Source organism: Ursus arctos, chromosome X (genome assembly GCF_023065955.2).
Source record: "Ursus arctos isolate Adak ecotype North America chromosome X, UrsArc2.0, whole genome shotgun sequence".
In the NCBI taxonomy this organism is placed as follows: domain Eukaryota; kingdom Metazoa; phylum Chordata; class Mammalia; order Carnivora; family Ursidae; genus Ursus; species Ursus arctos.
The window spans coordinates 6,908,694-6,927,599 of NC_079873.1; the positions used below are offsets into that span (position 1 = coordinate 6,908,694).

Genomic DNA, 18,906 nt, shown 5'->3' on the forward strand with positions numbered 1-18,906 from the left:
GTTGATCGCGGCGCCCTCTGTCGGGCACTCGGGGTTCTGGTCCCCTGAGGTGGCTGCAGGGCACGTTTCCAGTCCCCGGGGAGTCGATTTTGCCTCTAGTCACTGAAGTTAGTTCTTCTAGATCTGGCTTCTGATCTGGTGAGCAAGTGAGGGCCTGACTTGTAACCTACTCGTCCGTAGGGCATATGATTGCCAGCCGCACCTGGCAGGGGCCTTGACTGGACACACCTTGGAGCCATGGGTCAGGACAGCCTCACGTCCCCACCCCGCAGCAGACAGGTGAAATTAGGGAGGGTTGGTGTCCTCAGGTCCCGGGAGTGGAATCATCCAGAGCCACATCAGGGCTTTTATTCCAGTTGTTTCTGTTTTTTCAGACTGCCTCCAAATGAAACACAGGATGAGAACGGTATAGACTTGGGAGGAGCACGGCGACAAGCGGTTCTGCCCCAAAAACTAAATCTAGAACCAGCATTAACGTTTCAGAACCCGAGCAGCGAGGACCACAGTCAAAGCACAGTGGCTTTGATGTTCTGGCCAGGAACACTCCACGTGGCCACCTCCATGACAGCCCCATGAGCATCCCTGGAGGGGGTTGGCCCACGTACAGGAAAGCAACATGTACCCCGTTGACCCACCGATGTTTAAAGATTTTATTTATTTATTTGTAAGAGAGAGAGACACACAGAGAGAGCACAAGCAGGGGACTGGCAGGCAGAGGGAGATGCAGGCTCCTCTCTGAGCAGGGAGCCCGATGTAGGACTCGATCCCAGGACTCCAGGATCATGACCTGAGCCGAAGGCAGACGCTTCACCTGCTGAGCCACCCAGGTGCCCCAAAAGTGCATCACTGTTAAAGGTAGTGTTAGCAAAGAATAATGCAATGCGTCCTGCTCAGCTCTTTCACCCTGAGGCTGGGAATGGCAGGTGGCTTTTCTTTTGCTGCTGGACTTGCATTATTTTATTTTATTTTATTTATTTATTTATCTATTTTTTTTTAAGATTTTATTTATTTATTCGACAGAGACAGAGACAGCCAGAGAGAGAGGGAACACAAGCAGGGGGAGTGGGAGAGGAAGAAGTAGGCCCACAGCGGAGGAGCCTGATGTGGGGCTCGATCCCAGAACGCCGGGATCACGCCCTGAGCTGAAGGCAGACGCCCAACCGCTGTGCCACCCAGGCGCCCCCGGACTTGCATTATTTTAGTGCTACAGTTCGGTATTTGGTCTTGTCATTTCTGCTATCTCAGCTGTGGACATCAGTCCCCCAGCTCCCGTTTCCAAAATCATTCCTCCCCCAGAAGTTCAGCTTGTCGATCCTCTGCAAAACCTCCTGGGCTTTACCACTTCTCAGTGGGGGCAGAAGTGTACGTGTATATGTATTTCAGAGAAGTCTCCCCTTGCATATCTAGATTTGAGATTGTTTTTCAGAAGTCGGGAAATCATCAGAATGCAGTGTTCTGGACAATGAGAAGTATCAGGATGTATTCAGATTTAAAGGAAGTTTGTGTAAGTGGGACTCATATTCCAAGTAGTGGTGTGATTGCTAGAGAATTCCCTAGACCAAACCACAACTCTCATGGTGACTAGTTTTGTGTTTTCAACTCCAGGTCATGTGAAATGTACCCAAACAACTGCTTCTTTGTTTCCCTTCAGGAACATCACTTTGGATTCTCAGGGCAGACCTTATGATAGGAATATTTTCACATTCTTGGTTAAAAATTTTAGAATTTTTCTTTTCTTTTTTTTTTTTTTTAAGATTTTTATTTATTTGAGAGAGAGAGAGAGAGCATGAGAGTGGGGTGAGGGGCAGAGGGAGAAGCAGGCTCCCCACTGAGCATGGAGCCCGAAGTGGGACACAATCCTGGGACCCCGGGATCATGACCTGAGCTGAAGGCAGATGCTCAACTGACTGAGCCACCCGGGCGCCCATAAACTGTAGAATTTTTCAAAGCCACTTTGGAAGAACAAGTCTTGAAGTAATCCCACTGACGCAGATAGTTCCTTATTTTTAACCTAAGAGCACTTGTTCCAGAACTATGCACAAACTGTAGCTGTTTCCATAGAAACACTCACAGTCCAGATAGGAACAAAACTTTTGGCCCATCCAGTTTCTCTGTGTCTTAGCGTTTGTTGCCAGGATGGGTCCTGCTGTTCATCCGTTGTCAGCAGTCAGTGTCGTGTTAGGATTCCAGTTGGATTTGATCAGTCGCTTAGGGTTTTCCTGCGTCTCTCCAGTGACTGTGTATCTGGGTTCGGGGGTGAGGCACAGCCGGGGCGGGGGGGAACACGGGAAAGCATCTTTGCCACTGTGGCTCCTCCTTCCCCACTCAGGCCAAGACAAAGAACCCTGCAGGTGTTCTGCTTTCAGTTAAGGAAGTCGCTCTCCGAAGGGGAAATGAGGTGTGAGGGCAGGGAGGGGCGTGGGGGTGTGAGTACACCCTTCCGCCACCACGTAGTCTAGATTCATTCTCGAATTCCAGTGTAGGATAGAGAGAGCTGAGCCAAATGGACGCCGGTTTATCAATATTTAGCTCAGTCAGCTGAAAGGATTTTATCACCCATCTGACCTCGATCTTAGCTGAGATTTTCTTGGAACTTTTGCTTTTCACTTACATGGATATTTACAAAAAGAAAACTAAAGAGAGAAAACATAGGAAGTATCAAAGCTGTAGCTGCGATTGAAATCTGAAGGCACAAGGCTCTAAGCTGACACTGTGCCCCAGAATGTGGCGTTGGGGTCCCATCGTCATGTCTCATAACCATCAGATGGGACCGTGGCTTGCCTGGAGTTCTGTCTTCCTTCCAGAAAGCAGCCGTATTTTAGGAACATGCAAGGGGCGCCTGGGTGGCACAGCGGTTGAGCTTCTGCCTTCGGCTCAGGGCGTGATCCCGGCGTTATGGGATCGAGCCCCACGTCGGGCTCCTCCGCTATGAGCCTGCTTCTTCCTCTCCCACTCCCCCTGCTTGTGTTCCCTGTCTCGCTGGCTGTCTCTATCCTGTCGAATAAATAAATTAAAAAAAAAATTATATGGTGAACTGCAGAATTGAAGTATAAATTCAAATAATTTAGGATTATTTTGGATATGTAAAATATACCTCAAAACTGTGTTTATTAGAAGTGCATTTTTTACAGTAAAAATGCAAATGACATTTAGGATTTCCATGGGAATTATGAGGCTCTCAGTAGTTTCTGCAGCATAAATGCAGGTTTCCATTCATGGTTTAATGGTGCCTCGGTTGTAACAGAAAATGTATTTGGGCAAAAATAGTGAGGGAAAAATGATTCATATTTTACTTCTGCCTGCATCAGACCTGTTCAGGGAATAGAATTTGGAATATGAAACCTGAATGCTTGATCTGAGGATTTCATTTCTTCTCTATCATGAGCACATGGACGTATATTCTAAAGCTTTTGTAAAGGCATTTGTGAGGGATTATATATAGGCCATAAAATTTATTACCTATCAAAAATTACAATCAGTACAGATTATGCTTGACTTAGAGGGAAAAAAACCTCTCACCAGTTTTAAGTTGCTCTCAGTTTTCTTTAAAAATGACCTTGGGGAAGTTTCTTTTTTGCCAACTTTAATCATGACCTTACTTTGCTTTCATGTATTTAATTTCACTGAAATGATATTTCAGGGGGGAAAAAAAGCGCCTTTCTGGAGATTGTTTTTCTTGTCTTGCTCAGAATTGGAACGATGGTGCTCGCAGGAGTGGGGTCCCAGCCTCCGGGCCAGCCGTATGGCGGGGAAGTGGAGGAGGGGGCACTGTAAGTCTACATCTGTGTTTGGCCTCAGGTGCCAAGTCTGTCTCCTCCATGAAACCTAACACACGAAGCGTATCCTTGCAGATGGCTTGTTTCTAGGCCGCAACAGAGTAGACAAGGCATAGCGCGTCAAAGGCAAAGCCGTCTTGGCTGTCCCTCGGTGAATGCACAAGAAACATTGAAGGAATCCTTCTAGAGCTTTTGGCTTCCAGTGCAGACAGACAAGACGTATGTGCCACACTCTGAACCTGGCTGAGAGCAGGCCCCGAATGTCTGCATCTGGAGTGTGGCTATAGGGAGAGAAATGGCACTTGGCACTATATATCCGTATCCTTCTGGACTCATGGATAGCTCGGAGACGACCAGGCACTCATTTGCATCATTGTGAAATTTATGTGCAAAAGCACGATTCTTCAGCATAGAAACGCTTGCCTCGTGTTCAGCACAGCCCAAACGGCTTTCCCAGATGGGCCGCACGAAGTCAGCTTCGTCCTGATCTTGTGTGTGCTGCAGAGGTCGTCCCTTGCCGCGTGTCTGTGCATATCTGTCTTGTAAGCTCTGTAGAGTCACAGGACCGTGTGTCACTCGGGCCGCTGTACAATTTCTCTTATGCCTTCAGTGGACAGATCTTTTGATGTTGGTCCTTCACCTCTCTTCCCGGCTGTAATTCTTTTCTTCCCGCATTCTGTTTTCTGGTAGCGGGTATTACTTGAGATTTGCCCGGAAAGCATAGGATTATCTGGGGTTGGATTATCTGCCCCCCTCAGCAACTTGATGGCTTGTAGAGTGGCAGCTGACCAGCACCTGGCCAACTCAGACGGAATCTTGATCACCTTCCGTGTACACCTCAGAAAACTCAGAGGGCGTGCTTTTCAAAATGTGGGTTCTTATAGTCTATGAATGAGAATTAGTATATGTTACGAAGCAGTGCCGCTAACTTCAGCTGGGTTCAGGGAGGCTTTCCTGCAGGTGGATCAGATAAATGAAAAATTATGAGAACACAATGGATTTGCACAGTGTTGTTTGTCTCTTTCATATTTATTCCTTAGTTTTGACTTGTCTTGATCTCCAGTAGAACGTTCCAGAAATTTCATTGGGTATAATGTCTAATTCGGCACTAACTTATTTATGGGCCGACTTGGAGTGTGTTTTCCTTGGGCTTCAGCTGTATGACTGCCATAAATTTTCATTACACTAATTAGACGTAGATGGATGCCCAAGCCCGGTTGGGTTCCTAGTCCTGGTCAGCCGCCTCTGCCAGTGGTATTTTTCAGTGACATGCTTTGGCACCATTTTCCAACACATTTTCAGGAAATTAGTTTTAAGTTGGAAAAGAACTTGCCTAATAAAGCTACTGACATTCAGCTATTTTCTTTACCTTCTTGGGGAATTGGACTTGAGTACGGTGTGCACGTTTAAACTATTACTTGTGTACTCCTTTTAAAAAAGATTTTATTGATTTATTTGAGAGAGAGCGCAAGCTGGGGGAAGGGGCAGAGGGAGAGGGAGAAGCAGACGCCCCTGCTGAGCGGGGAGCCCAACACGGGGCTCGATCCATGACCCCAAGATCATGACGTGAGCCGAAGGCAGACGCTTCACCAACTGAGCCACCCGGGCGCCCCTACTTTTTTTTTTTGTAAACTGTTGTGTTTTTTGATTGGTTTGGTACGTGAAGAAGGCGTCTTACCCAGCCTAGTCAGCCCCCATGCTCATGTCTAGCTCAAGAGGAGCCTGACAGGCTTCCACACGCGGGCCAACACCAGGTGATTGGCAGTATCAGCAGGGAGCACAGTGTTGAGGGTTCTGAGGTCTGGACCTAGCGGGCAGGATGCCAGCTTTGATTAGTTCGTGTGCCCTGGGCAGGGACAGGGTGGTGGCAGGAGCGCTCCTGCTGTTCCTGTTGGAGTGAGGGTCAGCGCACTGGAGCCTAAGGCAGTCCCCTGAGAGCTCCACAGCCAGTTAGGATCTTCCAGACCCCAGACCAGGCCTGGCTGCCTGAAAGCAGAGGGTTTTCAAACTGAAGTGAGCATCAGAAGTACCTAGAGGACTTGTTAAAGCCCAGGTCACCCAACGCCATCCCCAGAGTGTCGCATTCAACAGCTCTGGGGTGGCACCCAAGGTTTCCGTTTGTAACAAAGCTCCTGGTAATGCTGACGCTGCCTGCCAGACCCCACTTTGAGAATTGCTGCCTTAGAGGATACAGGGCTATGTGCCCTGCCGCTTCCCTGTCTTCACAGCTCTCTGTGACCTCAGAGAAGTCTGTCGATTTTGTTTTTGGCACATGTATGCCAACCTCTGCCCTCCACAGCCTTGGGTTCGGGGCGAGTCTGGCGTCCCTCGTTTCTGTCTGAAAACAGATAGCCCTCCTGTTTAGCTACACTTAGACTTGAAGGGCTGAAATCATTCTAGTCCGCCTGTGAAAGGCTGCTCTGACAACACGAGCCACATCCATCTCGTTTAATCTGCATTCAGCGATAACTCAGGACGCAAAACGATGCAGCCCGTGTGCCAAGCAAACACGTGGAAATGTAGGCACGTGGAAGGTGACAGCAGAGTCCGTACTTTTATACCCGGAGCATGGTCGTGCCGATACGTTTGGTGAGGCCGACTGGTTGGCACCCCCGGTGGCCTGACGCTGGCATGTGCGCTTAGCAGGGCTGACTCTCGTGCGTCCGTGTATTTGCTGGCGTGTTTGTGCAGTTTCACGCGCTTAGCTCTTGCTGAGTGTCTGCTCTCTGCAAGGCGTTTTGAATGTCACTCGTGCTCCAGGTGCCTGGTGCTGGAGAAACCAAACAGAGCTGGAAGACGTGGCTCGCCGGGCTTCGGGGACTTTCTGTTCAGAAGCCCCGTGATGGGTGCATTTCTCTCCTGTCGTTTTGTCCGGGGGGTGTTGGCAGTTGGGTACAGCAGAGCAGGCAGGAAGCCAGAAGCGTCTCTCGTGCATCCAGCACTGTGTTTAGCTACCGATGATGGGGGATGGGGAGAGGAGCCGGTTGCATCCTGCTCTGGGACAGTGCCGTGGAGGAAAGCACGAATCTGAAACAACACAGTGCATGGGGTGTGGAGGATGCCAGCCTTTTCGTCCATTCTTTGAAGCAGGCATGCCATGCTAACTGCCATCCCAAATCTCCTAGACCAGGGGAGGTTATGCACAGGACCTACTCGTTCGTTTTATTACCCGTCATTTCCAGATGCTTTGTTTTTGTCATTTCAGGTTCACTTGGTGCCATAATTTCAGTATGTCCTTAGCAGAGTAAGTTTCTAGGATCCGTGCGATGGTGTGGAGAATGTGTGGTGATACTTTGACGTCACGGATTTTTCTGGGCCCGTCTCTTGCAGAGTCTCGACGATCCAGCAGCAGCTGGCCCAGCTTGAGAACGAGTCGTGGCCAGGCCTGGCCGAGGCCGACAGGGACCGGCTGCAGCTCATCAAGGAGAAGGAAGCCCTGCTTCAAGAGCTGCAGCTCATCATTCAGCAGAGGAGGCCGGTGGAAGACGTGGCCCGGCTGGAGGAGGAGAGGAGGCGCCTGGAGGAGGAGATCCAGCGAGCCCGGGCCACGTCGGTGCAGGGCGCCACGGAAAGGTGGGCCAGCTTCGGGGGAAGAGCCAACCAGAAAAGCGAACTTGGAGAACTTGCACGTGACTCGAGATCGGTCCTGGTCATTAGTACTCAGGGCATCGACCCCCTGGTGTGCCTTCCCTTCTGTGGGACGTGCCAGCTCTGCCCAGGGCTCCTGGGGTTCCTTGTCTCTGTTCAGAGGCAGAAGGGGATGGAGTGCGGGAAGCTGGGAGCCCCTTGCTTAGCGCCCCCCCCTCCCAGGATCGGGGTGCTTTTGCCTTGTTCGCAGAACGACAGCCTGGACAGGCGTGGGGCGGCCGGCAGGAGGGTGGGAGGCAGGCGCCGGCACGCAGAGGGAGCCCTGTTGCTGGCACGGTCGGCGTTGCGGCAAGCCACCCCTTCCTCTCATCTGCAGCTTTGACACCCCCCCCCCCGCCCCAGCCGGAGAGCCTGCTGGCTCTGTGGCAGCACGAAGCCGGCAGCCTGGCACGTGTCCGCTCCCAGAGGCACCTCCCCACAGTCTGTCTTGGGCTCTTGGTTGGCATCGGAGGCTTGAAGCCAGCTCGGCACCCCAAGTCCTTGTTGCCCGGCCATTCGGCGTGTGCCGGGCTGCCGGCTTCTGTTTTGCCACGGGCTGCGTCAGAGGCCAGGTCTGCAGTCCCCATTTCATGGCTGTCAGAAGTTTATCTGGGTATCCGCTGAGCTTTGGAGAACTCCCCCCCATGTGATAATCTACTGGACCTTCAAATTCAGTGTGTTGAGAGGACCCAATGCTGTATCTGTATGAGCCTCTGTACGTAGAGTTTAATAGCCGAATTACTGCATCCCTGCAGATGCCCTTTTGCCTGTCGTTCCGTCACATGGGAGCTTGTTCTCGGTACGTGTCGGAGTTATCAGTGCTTGGATACTCATCGTTAATAGATAGAGGTCTGTGTGGTGACATGAGTGGCTGGTGTCAGTGCTGGCGGGAAGTGGTGGCATTGGGAGAGCCCAGCTCATAGGAATAGCTGGAGTGAACTTTCGTTTGCTTGAGATGATCGCATGCCCTGTCACTTCACTCAAGATAAACGCAGAGTTGGTTTTGAGTCTGGGAAGGGCCCATGAACTGAAGTTTTCGTCTGTGCTCTTGTGCTTCTGCTCTCCCCTTGGTATTCTATCATATATGTTCTGCGGAGGAGGGCCTGGGAGTTCATTGGGTTGGTTGTCTCAAGGGGGTGGATTGTGGTCCCGTGAGTGCCCCCTGCTTCTTAGGACCCCATTCCCCCTTGACTGTTTTTGCCCTCGCCATGTGGAAATCTCAGGGTACAAATCCACGGAACCCCATGGAGCTGGTGTGACCCTCAATGCCCGGGTTCACAGACCGGGTCAGCCAAACTCATCCAGCTGCTGGAGTCTCTTGTGGGACCAGCTCAGGAGCTGAGTGCTGGGATGCAGAGCCCTCCGCTGGATTGAATTGGCCCACGTGTGTCTCCTGAATCAGCCCCTAAACAGCCTTGGGCAGGGAGGGGCAGCCACTGGTGCTAACAAGCACTTTCATGCCGGGTACTTCCGCAAACGTTCTCTGTCCGAGACCCGCGCTGCATGGCGACGCGGTGGGGCCAAGTGCCCCCCCACCCCGGGCTCCTGCAGCCGTGGCGTTCTGGGCCTGGCCGAGGCAGGCCTGTTTCTCTGTGCTGCTCCCTTCCTCGGATGCATGCTTGTATTGGAAGCATGGGCACTCGAGGTGGGAGGCTTTCTCCGACAACAGGCTGAGGGGCGTTAGACCCAGTGTCGAGATGGAACAAAGTGACCAGGGTCGGTGTCTTTGGGCTGAGATGAGCCCACTGCTTGGCCAGTCTTTGCCTGTCTCGGCCCCGGTGCCCTTATCCGTCAGGTAGGAGCTTTGCCCTGGGGTAGTGTCACGGGGGGATTGGGATGGTGAAAAGCCTTCCCCGGTCAAAGGACAGAGCGACTGTTTTAAGGGTGCCTATTTGGTCACATGTTAAATGCCATTGTTTGATTTATAAACAAGGACTGTTCGTTCTGAGGCAAACTCATTCATTCATTCATTCAGTGTTGAGTGCCTGTACGCGTGGGGCTCTATTCGAGGCAGTGGGCTTAGTGCAGTGGACAAAGTTCATTTCAGAAATCATTAAGTAAAAGAACGTGGAAAGAAGAGAAAACATGCCCTCCAGCCTTGTGACAGTTGCTGTTTTGTTTTATTTGTGTCTAATCTTAATTCTATGGATTTTAGGATTGCATGCATTTTTGCCTGCAGTGGGGCTTAAGTAAGGGACTCTGATCTGTTCTAAGGAATTCCAGTGGGTTACTGCATGTTCTGCATTTGAGGCCGTCTTCTGGTCTAGCCTCTCATCTTTTCTGTCTGTTCAAGCACCCGCCCACTCACCCACCCACCCATCTGTGGAGCTTCGACAGTGTATCAGGCACTGTTCGGGGGGTGGGGGGGGGGCAGTGTCAAGCAAGACAGAAACAGTCTCTGTTATCTTGGTGTTTGCGACCTACCTGTGCTTTTTAGAATTTAGTCATTCAAACCCAGATCATTTGGGGAAATTTACAGTTGAATTTCTTGTTGGGAAAATAAACTCACTCTTATTGAAATCCACCAATGGACTGTTTTCTTACCTACAGGATTCTGCTTCAGGAAAAAAGAAATTGTCTACTTATGCAGCTGGAAGAAGCTACCCGCCTAACGTCCTACCTCCAGTCCCAGTTGAAAAGGTAGGTAACTTTATTTATTTTAATTTTATTTTATTTTGGGGGGGGAGCAGAGGAAGAGAGAGAATGTCAAGCAGCCTCCACCAGATCATGACCTGAGCTGAAATCAGGAGTCGGATGCTTAATTGACTGAGCCACCTAGGCGCCCCTAAAAGGGCAGGTAACTTGAAAAGAGAAAACTATACCTGATTATCATGTTACGATGGTGCGTCCATGAACTTCCTCATTCCCTTTAGCTGGTTTTTCCTCCTGCCAGAACTGAGAGCCAGACGGGGTTGTAAACACAGAGTGGGGAAGCGGCGACATTGCATTTTTAAGAGGAGCTGCTAATGTGTGATTCAGGGAATGTGAGGAGAACCAAGTCTGGCTGCAGAATAACGAGTCTGAAGTCAAACTTGTCCGATGATTTTATAATTCACAGCTTTGGAAGTGTGTATATCCCTTTCCATATGCACTTGGATAGTTTCATTTTGTTTTTTTAAAACATGATAGGAGTATTTTTAAAGTAAGATTTGTATGCTCAGTAATGGCTTCGTTTTCAAGTACTTCGTGTATTGTGAAGCATAATATTAAGGGCCTTCTGTGTATTACTTTCTCGGTTATTCCTCCTAAAAATGCCATGAGGTAGGAATGATTATCTCCCAGCCCCCAGTGAGAAAGTGGGGGTGGGGGGTGGTCCCGAAAGGGCAAATGGCTTGACCCAGTGGACTCAGCTAGTCCCCATTTGAGCTGGAACTTGAAGTCAGGCGTGAGTCTCTGATGTTACCTACCACTCTCTACTGACATTCAAAAGAAACAAAGGAGATACTAGTGAAGGTGCCTTATAAATCCCCATGAGTGGTTAAAGACACGCTCTGGGTAATGGGAGCATGGGGCAGGATTCCATTCCCTCTGGAATGGCCCAGCTGACTGGAGAACAGTGGGACTCAAGCACAAGTCTTCAGGCCACTTTTCTAAGAGTGTGGGGTATCTCTCGTTTCAGCCTGTCCGCCAGCACCCTGACTGTGTCTTCAGGGAGCAGTCGTGGGTCCCTGGCCTCCAGCCGGGGCTCACTCGCCTCCAGCCGCGGGTCCTTGAGCTCCGTCAGCTTCACCGACATCTACGGCCTCCCACAGTACGAGAAACCCGATGCCGAGTGTGGCCAGCTTCTGCGCTTCGATCTCCTTCCCTTCGACTCCCTGGGACGAGACGCCCCCTTCTTAGATCCCCCGGTCCCCTCGGGCTTCCACAAGCAGAGGCGCTCCCTGGACACGCCGCAGTCCTTGGCATCCCTGTCCTCCCGCTCATCCCTGTCCTCTCTGTCTCCCCCGAGTTCGCCCTTGGACACGCCCTTCCTCCCGGCCTCGCGTGACTCGCCCTTGGCCCAACTGGGGGACAGTTTAGAGGTGCCCGGCCTGGGCACCCTCGACAGACTGCGGGCTCAGGCCTCTGCTCTGGGGGATGAGGACTTGCAGGGCACGGCCTCCCTTCAGCCGCATGGGCTCCCCGGGGATGGGGAAGGACCTCGCGAGCGAGGACCCCAAGTGCCTGCCGCTGCCACGGCTGCAAGTAAGTATTGAGGAGTGTTGCTGGTTTTCTCAGTGCTGGGGAAAGAAGGGTTTCTGGTTCCAGGAAGAAATCGTGTGCAATGGCATTGAAGTTGGCTGGCTCTTCGATTCCATAGCGAGCTTTAGATTTCAGACTATTGGTCCGGTGAGGAGGAGCATGCCTGCTGTCTGTGTGCTTTCCTCGAGGGACCTTGGGGTTTGGGGCCTGGAGAGGTCACGGAGGTGGCAGAGTCGTCTTTCCCAGGTGTTTGGTTTGTTTTCAGAACGTGCTTCATTGTTGGAAAGGACGGTAAGCGCCCCAGTCCCCTGTAGTCAGAGGCTGCTGAGGCGGTCCGGGGCCTTCGTGAGTTCCCCGCGTGCCGCCCGAGAGCAGCGCTGGCTTGTGTCTGCCTGTAGCCCCAGTGGAAAGCTCTACTTCCTTTGTCCCTGTGACTTTGTCTCTTCAGCCTTTGTCCTTAAAGATGTAATTTCTCAAACACGGGAATGAAAATCGTGTAATTTCAAAAGACATGCCGGTAAGCATCCAGCTCATTTTCTCTGGTGGTCCTCAAATCAAGCAACGTGAACCTCATGCATTTGGTCAGTGTTAATTCAGTTTCTCCTTGGTGCCCGGGCCTGTCCGGTGGTAGCCCATGTAGAAAACAAAACTGTTGTTCTAAAGAATGTTCCAGCTGATGGCTTATACACAAAGCAGAGCCTGGGCTCTGACCCTCCTCATCTTGAGCCCGTGTGCTTTTTTGAACCAAGCTCCAGCAACTTCCACTCCCTTAGGTTTCCAAGAGGACCAAGAGCAAGGTCTCATTCCTCAAGTTCCTGAACTTTTATTTACATGCAAAAAGGTTTTAGATATTCCATTTAGGCAAACACTAGATATTTGTATAGCTTAGTGGATCTCAACCAGAGGAGTTTTTGAACCCTGGAAGGTACTTGTCAATGGCTGGAGACAGTTTTTGGTTGTCACAAGTGAAGGCTGTGGTAGGGGGTGCTGCTGGCATCTGGTGGGCGGAGGCCAGGAATGCAGCTCACCATCGCGCAGTGCCCGGCACAGCCCCCGCCACAAGGAACGATCCGGCCAAGATGTCCGTAGTGCCGAGGCTGAGAAACCCTGGTCACGGACCGGTGAGCACTTCAGCAGCAGGAGGGGCAGAAATGAAATGTGAGGACAAAGCCAGGGCGGTATAGTGGAAAGGGCTTCAGACTCGCAGCTTAGAGGCCCAGATCCTGTTGCCTGGCCTGTTGACTGGCTAGCTGTGTGACCTTGAGGGCATCCGTGGACTTGGCTGAGTCTTGGCTTCTCTGGCCGTGAACAAGGCGGTCTTCACTCACCACCGTTCTGTTAGCCTGAGTTTTCTGTATATGACCGTACTGGTTATTGCAGCTATAATAGAATAAGAGTCTCTGTTAGCGCCCACGTGCTGGGCCAGAGATCTGTGACGTCGTGAGGCAGCCCGGTGGCTTTCCGGCATCTGTTCTTTTGCTGTCTTCTCTGTGTTTACAAGCACGCCTTGCATATCCCCAGGCGCATGGTTTCTGTAGTTCACATAGGCAGGTGCCCTTCGTGGCCTTTGTTCTGTATAATCACAGGTTCAGTGCTCCGTGTTTACGCCTTTAATTCAAAAATGAAAACACAAAATCGGGACCAAATTGCACATGTGTTGTTGCTTAAGCTGATTGCCCTCAGTGCCTCGCCTCCCTGCCAGCCTGTCTTTAAAGGTTGAGACACAAGAGTATCACTCTTGTTAGTCAGAAAAAAGCGGCCCAAGGGCGCTTTTGGGCCAGGGGAAAGACAGGGTGAGAGGAAGAAGAGCTGACTTAATTTCTGATCCTGATTTCTTTATTTTTTCTCTCCCCACTCTGGCTGACGTTATAATGGTTCAGACTTGGGAGGCATTTGGTTGTGCTACGTTCAGGTACTGCCACCTCGTGGTCAATTCTTGTATGACATTGTCAGTTGATTTGGATCTTTATAAACTGGAAGTAATTAACTCCGCGAATGCCTTGGTCCTGGTGGGTGCTCCCCGAAGGCTGCGTTGGGTAACCAGCTTCAGGAGTGGACACAGGGTGACTTCTTGCCTCTCTTGTTGTTTGTGGGAACGCTTGAGCCTGGAGTCCTTGCTGCTTCATAAAGTTGGCAGGGATCTTTGTACTCTTCATGTTACTGCACCCCTCGTTTATGATGCCTTCCCTCATGTAGTCCCCCCCCCCCCCCGACTTTCTAGTTTCCTTAGGAACAGGACAGTCTAAGTTTGAGCTCCGGCAAGTTTTAGAAAGATAAAATTGTAGTAAGCTGAGATTCAAAATTGCCCAAACCTACAAAGCAAGCTCTAGGAATAATTTCTTTCAGTGTGTTTTAAATCAATCTGAGGAGGCCAAAGGTGGAACAGGGGAGTGGGAAAATAGACTATAATCTTTAACATTTTTAACATTTTTACTACAGTTTTATCTTTCTGGGATTTTAAAAGCCAAATGTGTCGGCACACCTAGCTGGCTCAGTCCGTGGAGCATGCGACTCTTGATCTCAGGGTTGTGAGTTCGAGCCCCACGTTGGGGGTAGCGATTACTTAAAATCTTAAAAAGCCAAATGTGTCATGATTTTGAAATCTTCTCCTATTTTCATTTCCCATTAGTATTTGCTAATCTAAATCTGGGAAAACCTTGATTGTGTTCAGCCATTTATTGACGTTTTTATAATATTCATACTCTGTTTAAAATTGTTGGCTTAAATTCTGCGGTTTTTTCACCTTGTGCTTTTTTCTTTATCTCCTTTCTCATGCGGCTCGACAGAAACATTCACTGTAAGTGACCTTGGAATCCTTCACCTTGTTGGCCAGGCAGCAGGCACAGCTTTGTGCAATGAATCAGTGTATCAGGACGGGGGGGATTTGGCCAAGAAGGGCATATCGCATAGTTGTATTTTAACATAGCTCACTAGTTACTGTTATTATTATTATTATTACTCTTTCAACATTAATATTTATCATGGCTACTAAAGTTGTGTAAGAACTTTTCTAAAAGCTTGAAGTACTTAATCCTCTACATTTTTTCCCAGACTTCAGTGGCTTTCATTATTTTACTATATGCCATCTGGCAGCTTTGCCCAAAATGTGATTTTCATTATATTCTCTTTTCGTCAAGCAGTGCTGATGTCCTCAGGTCTCAGTGTCTGTCTTTAATGATGAAAAGGTCAGAGATTTTTAAAATGAATGTTTGGAGGACTGTTTATTCTTTCCTTCCCTGGCATTGCTCCCCGTGCTCCATCTCGCCGTCTTGAAGCCCCGGAGCAGATGGCGGGGGGTGTAGCGTGGGATCTGCTGTGCGCTTTTTCTCACCCAGGGCAACTGCTGGTCATACTTCCTTCCGACAACTGCTGCCAGTTGCTCCGTGAATGCGGTGACTAAGCCTGGGATCACTGAGGATTAATTCCTTCATTTCCTTTTTCTCCTCCTGGACTGCCATTGCAGGGAGAGAGAAGTGTTGTGAGAGTTGCACCGTCCGGTTCACCGGAAGTGCTTGGGATCATTGCTTGGTGGTATTTCCTTGAAGGAATGCAAGGCTGTGCCTAGGAGCCCGGCTGAGTGTCGGGGCTAGGGATGGAGACAGGGAGTGGTTTCGTTTGCGGGAGATCCATGCAACAGATGGCTTCCGTCTGCAATTCCGAGCTGGGGGCTTTGGGTCCTCCCGTGTGGCAGGAGTGACAAGAAGAGCTGGACTTTGAGAGTCGCGCCTCCAGCCACCCCAGAATGGAGCCAGCTTCGGTCCCTGACCAGGGAGGAGCCTGTAGCTGCCCAGGCTCGGCATTGCAGACCTTTGGAGGGACAGCTTTTGTCTACAGTTGAGATCGTGAGCCCAGAGACCACAGTGCCGTCTGTTTGTATGCTGTCTAGCGTGTTTGGATTTAATCGGTATGTGAATAATGATTTGGTTGAAAAGCGAGCTGGTCGTCAGTGGACTGGACATTTCCCTCATTGGAGGGTTGCGCAGATGTCTAGATTTTCATGTTCGGCGCTTAGATGGCTGCAGAGAAGCACAAAGAGGACGGAGGGACCCGCGCTGTCAGCGAGAGGCAGCACGACATCAGAGGAAGGCTTTAGTTTCCGTCTTCTGACCAGGTCCGCTTCTCGGGAAAGCGCCGAGGCTCCCGTGTGCACGTTCCCGCCTGGCACGACAGGATGGTGTGCCTGCTTGCACTGGCTTTGGGAAAAGGAGCTTGTGAGGGAAGGAGCAAAGACAGTGATGAAATGCTAAAAGGAAGAATGTCAATGGTTATTTTCTGCTCTTGATAAGAGCGATACAGGCAAAAATAAGCTGCCTCGTAACAGTAGCTTGCTAACCCCAGAAAGCAATTTTAGAAGCAAATCTGGCCCCAGGGCTCCTGGGAGGATACTGCCATCAGCGGAGCTGTTTCCAAAGGCTGAGTGTGGGATCAGCCGTGTCCTCTGACTTGAAAGTCTCCATGTCTTGTTAGGGTTTATTTGGATAATTAAAAATTGTTTTTCCTGATTATGAACTCTAGAGTATATGTTTATTTTATAAAATACGGGAAATACCAGCAGCATAAAGAAGGAAATGAAAAACACCCCCACCCCTCGCTCGCATTGCAGTCCATATTTGGGATAACCTTTCTTTCCTGGTCTTTCAGGGATGATGGTTTTTCTCAAAGTGTGATTTGAAGGGGCGTCCCCCCATCATCTTCTGTTCTGTGTGCTCATTAAGGAGGTGAAGAGAGATCTGTGACTTGTTTAAAGAGCTTTTAGGGATGCCCGGGTGGCTCTGTTGGTGAAGCATCTGCCTTCGGCTCAGGTCATGATCCCAGGGTCCTGAGATCGAGCCCCATGTGGGGCTCTCTGCTCAGCGAGGAGCCTGCTTCTCCCTCTCCCTTGCCTACTGCTCCCTTTGCTTGTGCTCTCTCTGTCCAATTAATAAATAAAATCTTTTTAAAAAATAAAGAGTTTTTAAAGAAGTAGCCAGAAGTCTATTTCTTTGATTTTTCACTATTAAAAATTTTTTTGGATGTAGCATATTTAAACATATGCATGTGTATATGATGTGTATATATATATATATATATATATATATATATATACACAATGGTGTGTCTCTGGAACACTTAGTAACTCTCATGTGCCCTAACTTAGAGTGTTCATTTCTTGGCATCACGGTCCCCGGCCTCCCATGCTGTCACCTCCTGACCCCAGGTATGTCTCTTGTTTATAGCAGTGACTCTTCGAGAAGACAGCGCCAAGAGGTTGGAGAGGAGAGCGCGCCGAGTGTCTGCATGCCTGTCGGATTATTCGCTAGCAAGTGATAGTGGGGTATTTGAGCCTCCAACCAAAAGGTTAGAAGCTGATCTTCTCCCTCAGCAGACTTCCCACAGTGTTACTGTTAAGCACAAAATGTATGCGTACTGGGACTTGTGCATATTGAAACTGCGTGTGTCTCCAAGGCTAGAATCTCTTCCTGGCTTCTCTCAACTTTGGTAGGCTGGGCCTTAGCAACCCGCAAAGAAAACTCCTCTGGCTTCTGTGTGCCTTCTGGAGGTTGGCCCTCCTTCCGTGGTTCGAGGATGACTTCCTCCTCTCTGGCTCTGGTCCGTGGAAGGCCTAAGCCTCTGAGAGCTAGAAGAGGAGAGCCATTGTACAAGAGAGACCTGCCTTTCTCGAAAGCATTCATTAGAAATGAATGTTCTCCCTCCTTTCCCTCTTTCCTAGGCTAGAGGAATCACTTTGTGACAACAAAACACCTTTGGGATTCTGGGCTTTATTTTGATTTGATATGTTTGATGTCATTGTTCCTTTCAGGTGTCTGTCAGACATTTCACTTACTGCAAATGGCTTAAGAGTTAGTTTGGAAGTTTGCCCTGAATGGCACATGTGGTTTTGAAAGATATCCCAAGTTATTTTCTCAAAAACAACAGCACTTTGTAGGCAGGTACCCACGGAGGTATGTCGTGGGCCTCCTGTGTCCTTTCAGTTACATAAAGAATTTAGTGAAGTCACAACTTAAGAAAGCCCTTCTCGGTAAGAAGCGCCCCAGCACGAGAGCTTCTGGCAAACCAGTGATGGTTCCCTGGGGAGTAACCCCGGTGATTTCTGGTTTGTTCAGGAGTGAAGATGCTGAAGAGTCTGCACACGGAGACGCTTGTGGTAGTGAAGGGCCCCAGATCCATGTTGGATTTGTGTGAGTACAGGACACTCCTACCCTGTTGCTCCTAGAGAGGGCCTGTAGATCAAGGCCCACCCAGTGACCCACACTTCCAGGCCGGGAGGGACGCAGGGACCTCCGCCGTCTGGCTGGTGCTCGCGGCCTGGACGCCTGCAGCCCGTTTCAGTGGCTCACATGGGGGGACAGAGGTGGCGGGAAGGAGGGATGGGGGAGAGCGGCTCCACCGCCGTCCTCCAACACCGGGAGTCACGGCTGCTGTCATGTCCTGGAACGGGGGTCAGCAGGGGGCACGGACACCCTGGGAAGCGGCCAGCCGTCGTGCCCGGAGCGGCCTGCGTCCGTGGCTGCACAGGCCACCCGCCACTGAGGGCCGCTGCCGGGGGCCAGTCAGCGGGAGGGTCCCAGCGTGGTGGGTGGCAGCCTACGAGCTTCTGTTCCATTTCCCAGGCTCGACAGTGCCAGCGAGTGTCTTCTTGTGAACGTGCTCCAACTAAAGAATTTTGCGGGGCTGCTCACGAAGGAAGACTGCAAAGTGTAAGCTGGCTTGTCGGCAGCGCTCTGCTGCGGGGCCCCGGGGACACCCCCGCCGGCGCTGGCAGCTCCCCTGTTCTGCTCGGCACTTTGGGGCGGGAAAAGGCCGTTCGGGAACCTGAGTTCCAAAGCTTATTCCTAATGAAATACCAGGCAATGTCTGAATAGAAAGGCTTAGAAGTTCTGAGAAGAGTGGGTGATGTAGTGGCGCCCAGCTCTGTGCTCCTGCAAAGTGAATGGAAAGGCTTCTGGCCGGGACCAGGGGCCCTTGTCTGAGCAAAGGAGAAGGAAAAACGCGTAGCTGCCGTTGGAGGGTGCGACCTCTGAGCTCCGTGGCCCCAGATGGCTGCCGGGCGGGTCCCACTCACAGGCCACGGAGCATACTGGTCATGGTCCGTTCAAGCCCAGGGGGGCCCTCCCCTTCCACGAGTCTTTACACTTGTCTTCTAAAGGCCTTGGGAGCAACCCTGTTGTAAGTGGCTGAGGGCTCGCCCTGGGATTTTGCTCACCCTGACGGTGTACTTTGCAGCCAGTGTTTGAGCTTCTCGTTTGTTCCATGCTGAGGGTGGACAGGGCAGGAAGTCCAGGCTGGTGTGAACTGTCTTGGAGACAGGCACAGCTTGAAG

The 18,906-nt window shown here is 50.6% G+C and overlaps 1 protein-coding gene across 2 annotated transcripts in view; it reads left to right on the forward strand.

The window, feature by feature from the left end:
• Window positions 1-18,906, forward strand: part of WWC3 (WWC family member 3) — a 117,792-nt gene that overhangs the window by 81,906 nt on the left and 16,980 nt on the right. For both annotated transcript variants that reach the window (XM_048213426.2, XM_057309988.1), the window contains exons 9-14: window positions 7,107-7,349; window positions 9,954-10,043; window positions 11,023-11,588; window positions 16,802-16,922; window positions 17,690-17,764; window positions 18,197-18,283. In XM_048213426.2, the coding sequence (XP_048069383.1) occupies window positions 7,107-7,349; window positions 9,954-10,043; window positions 11,023-11,588; window positions 16,802-16,922; window positions 17,690-17,764; window positions 18,197-18,283 (1,182 nt within the window). The remainder of the gene's footprint in view (window positions 1-7,106; window positions 7,350-9,953; window positions 10,044-11,022; window positions 11,589-16,801; window positions 16,923-17,689; window positions 17,765-18,196; window positions 18,284-18,906) is intronic.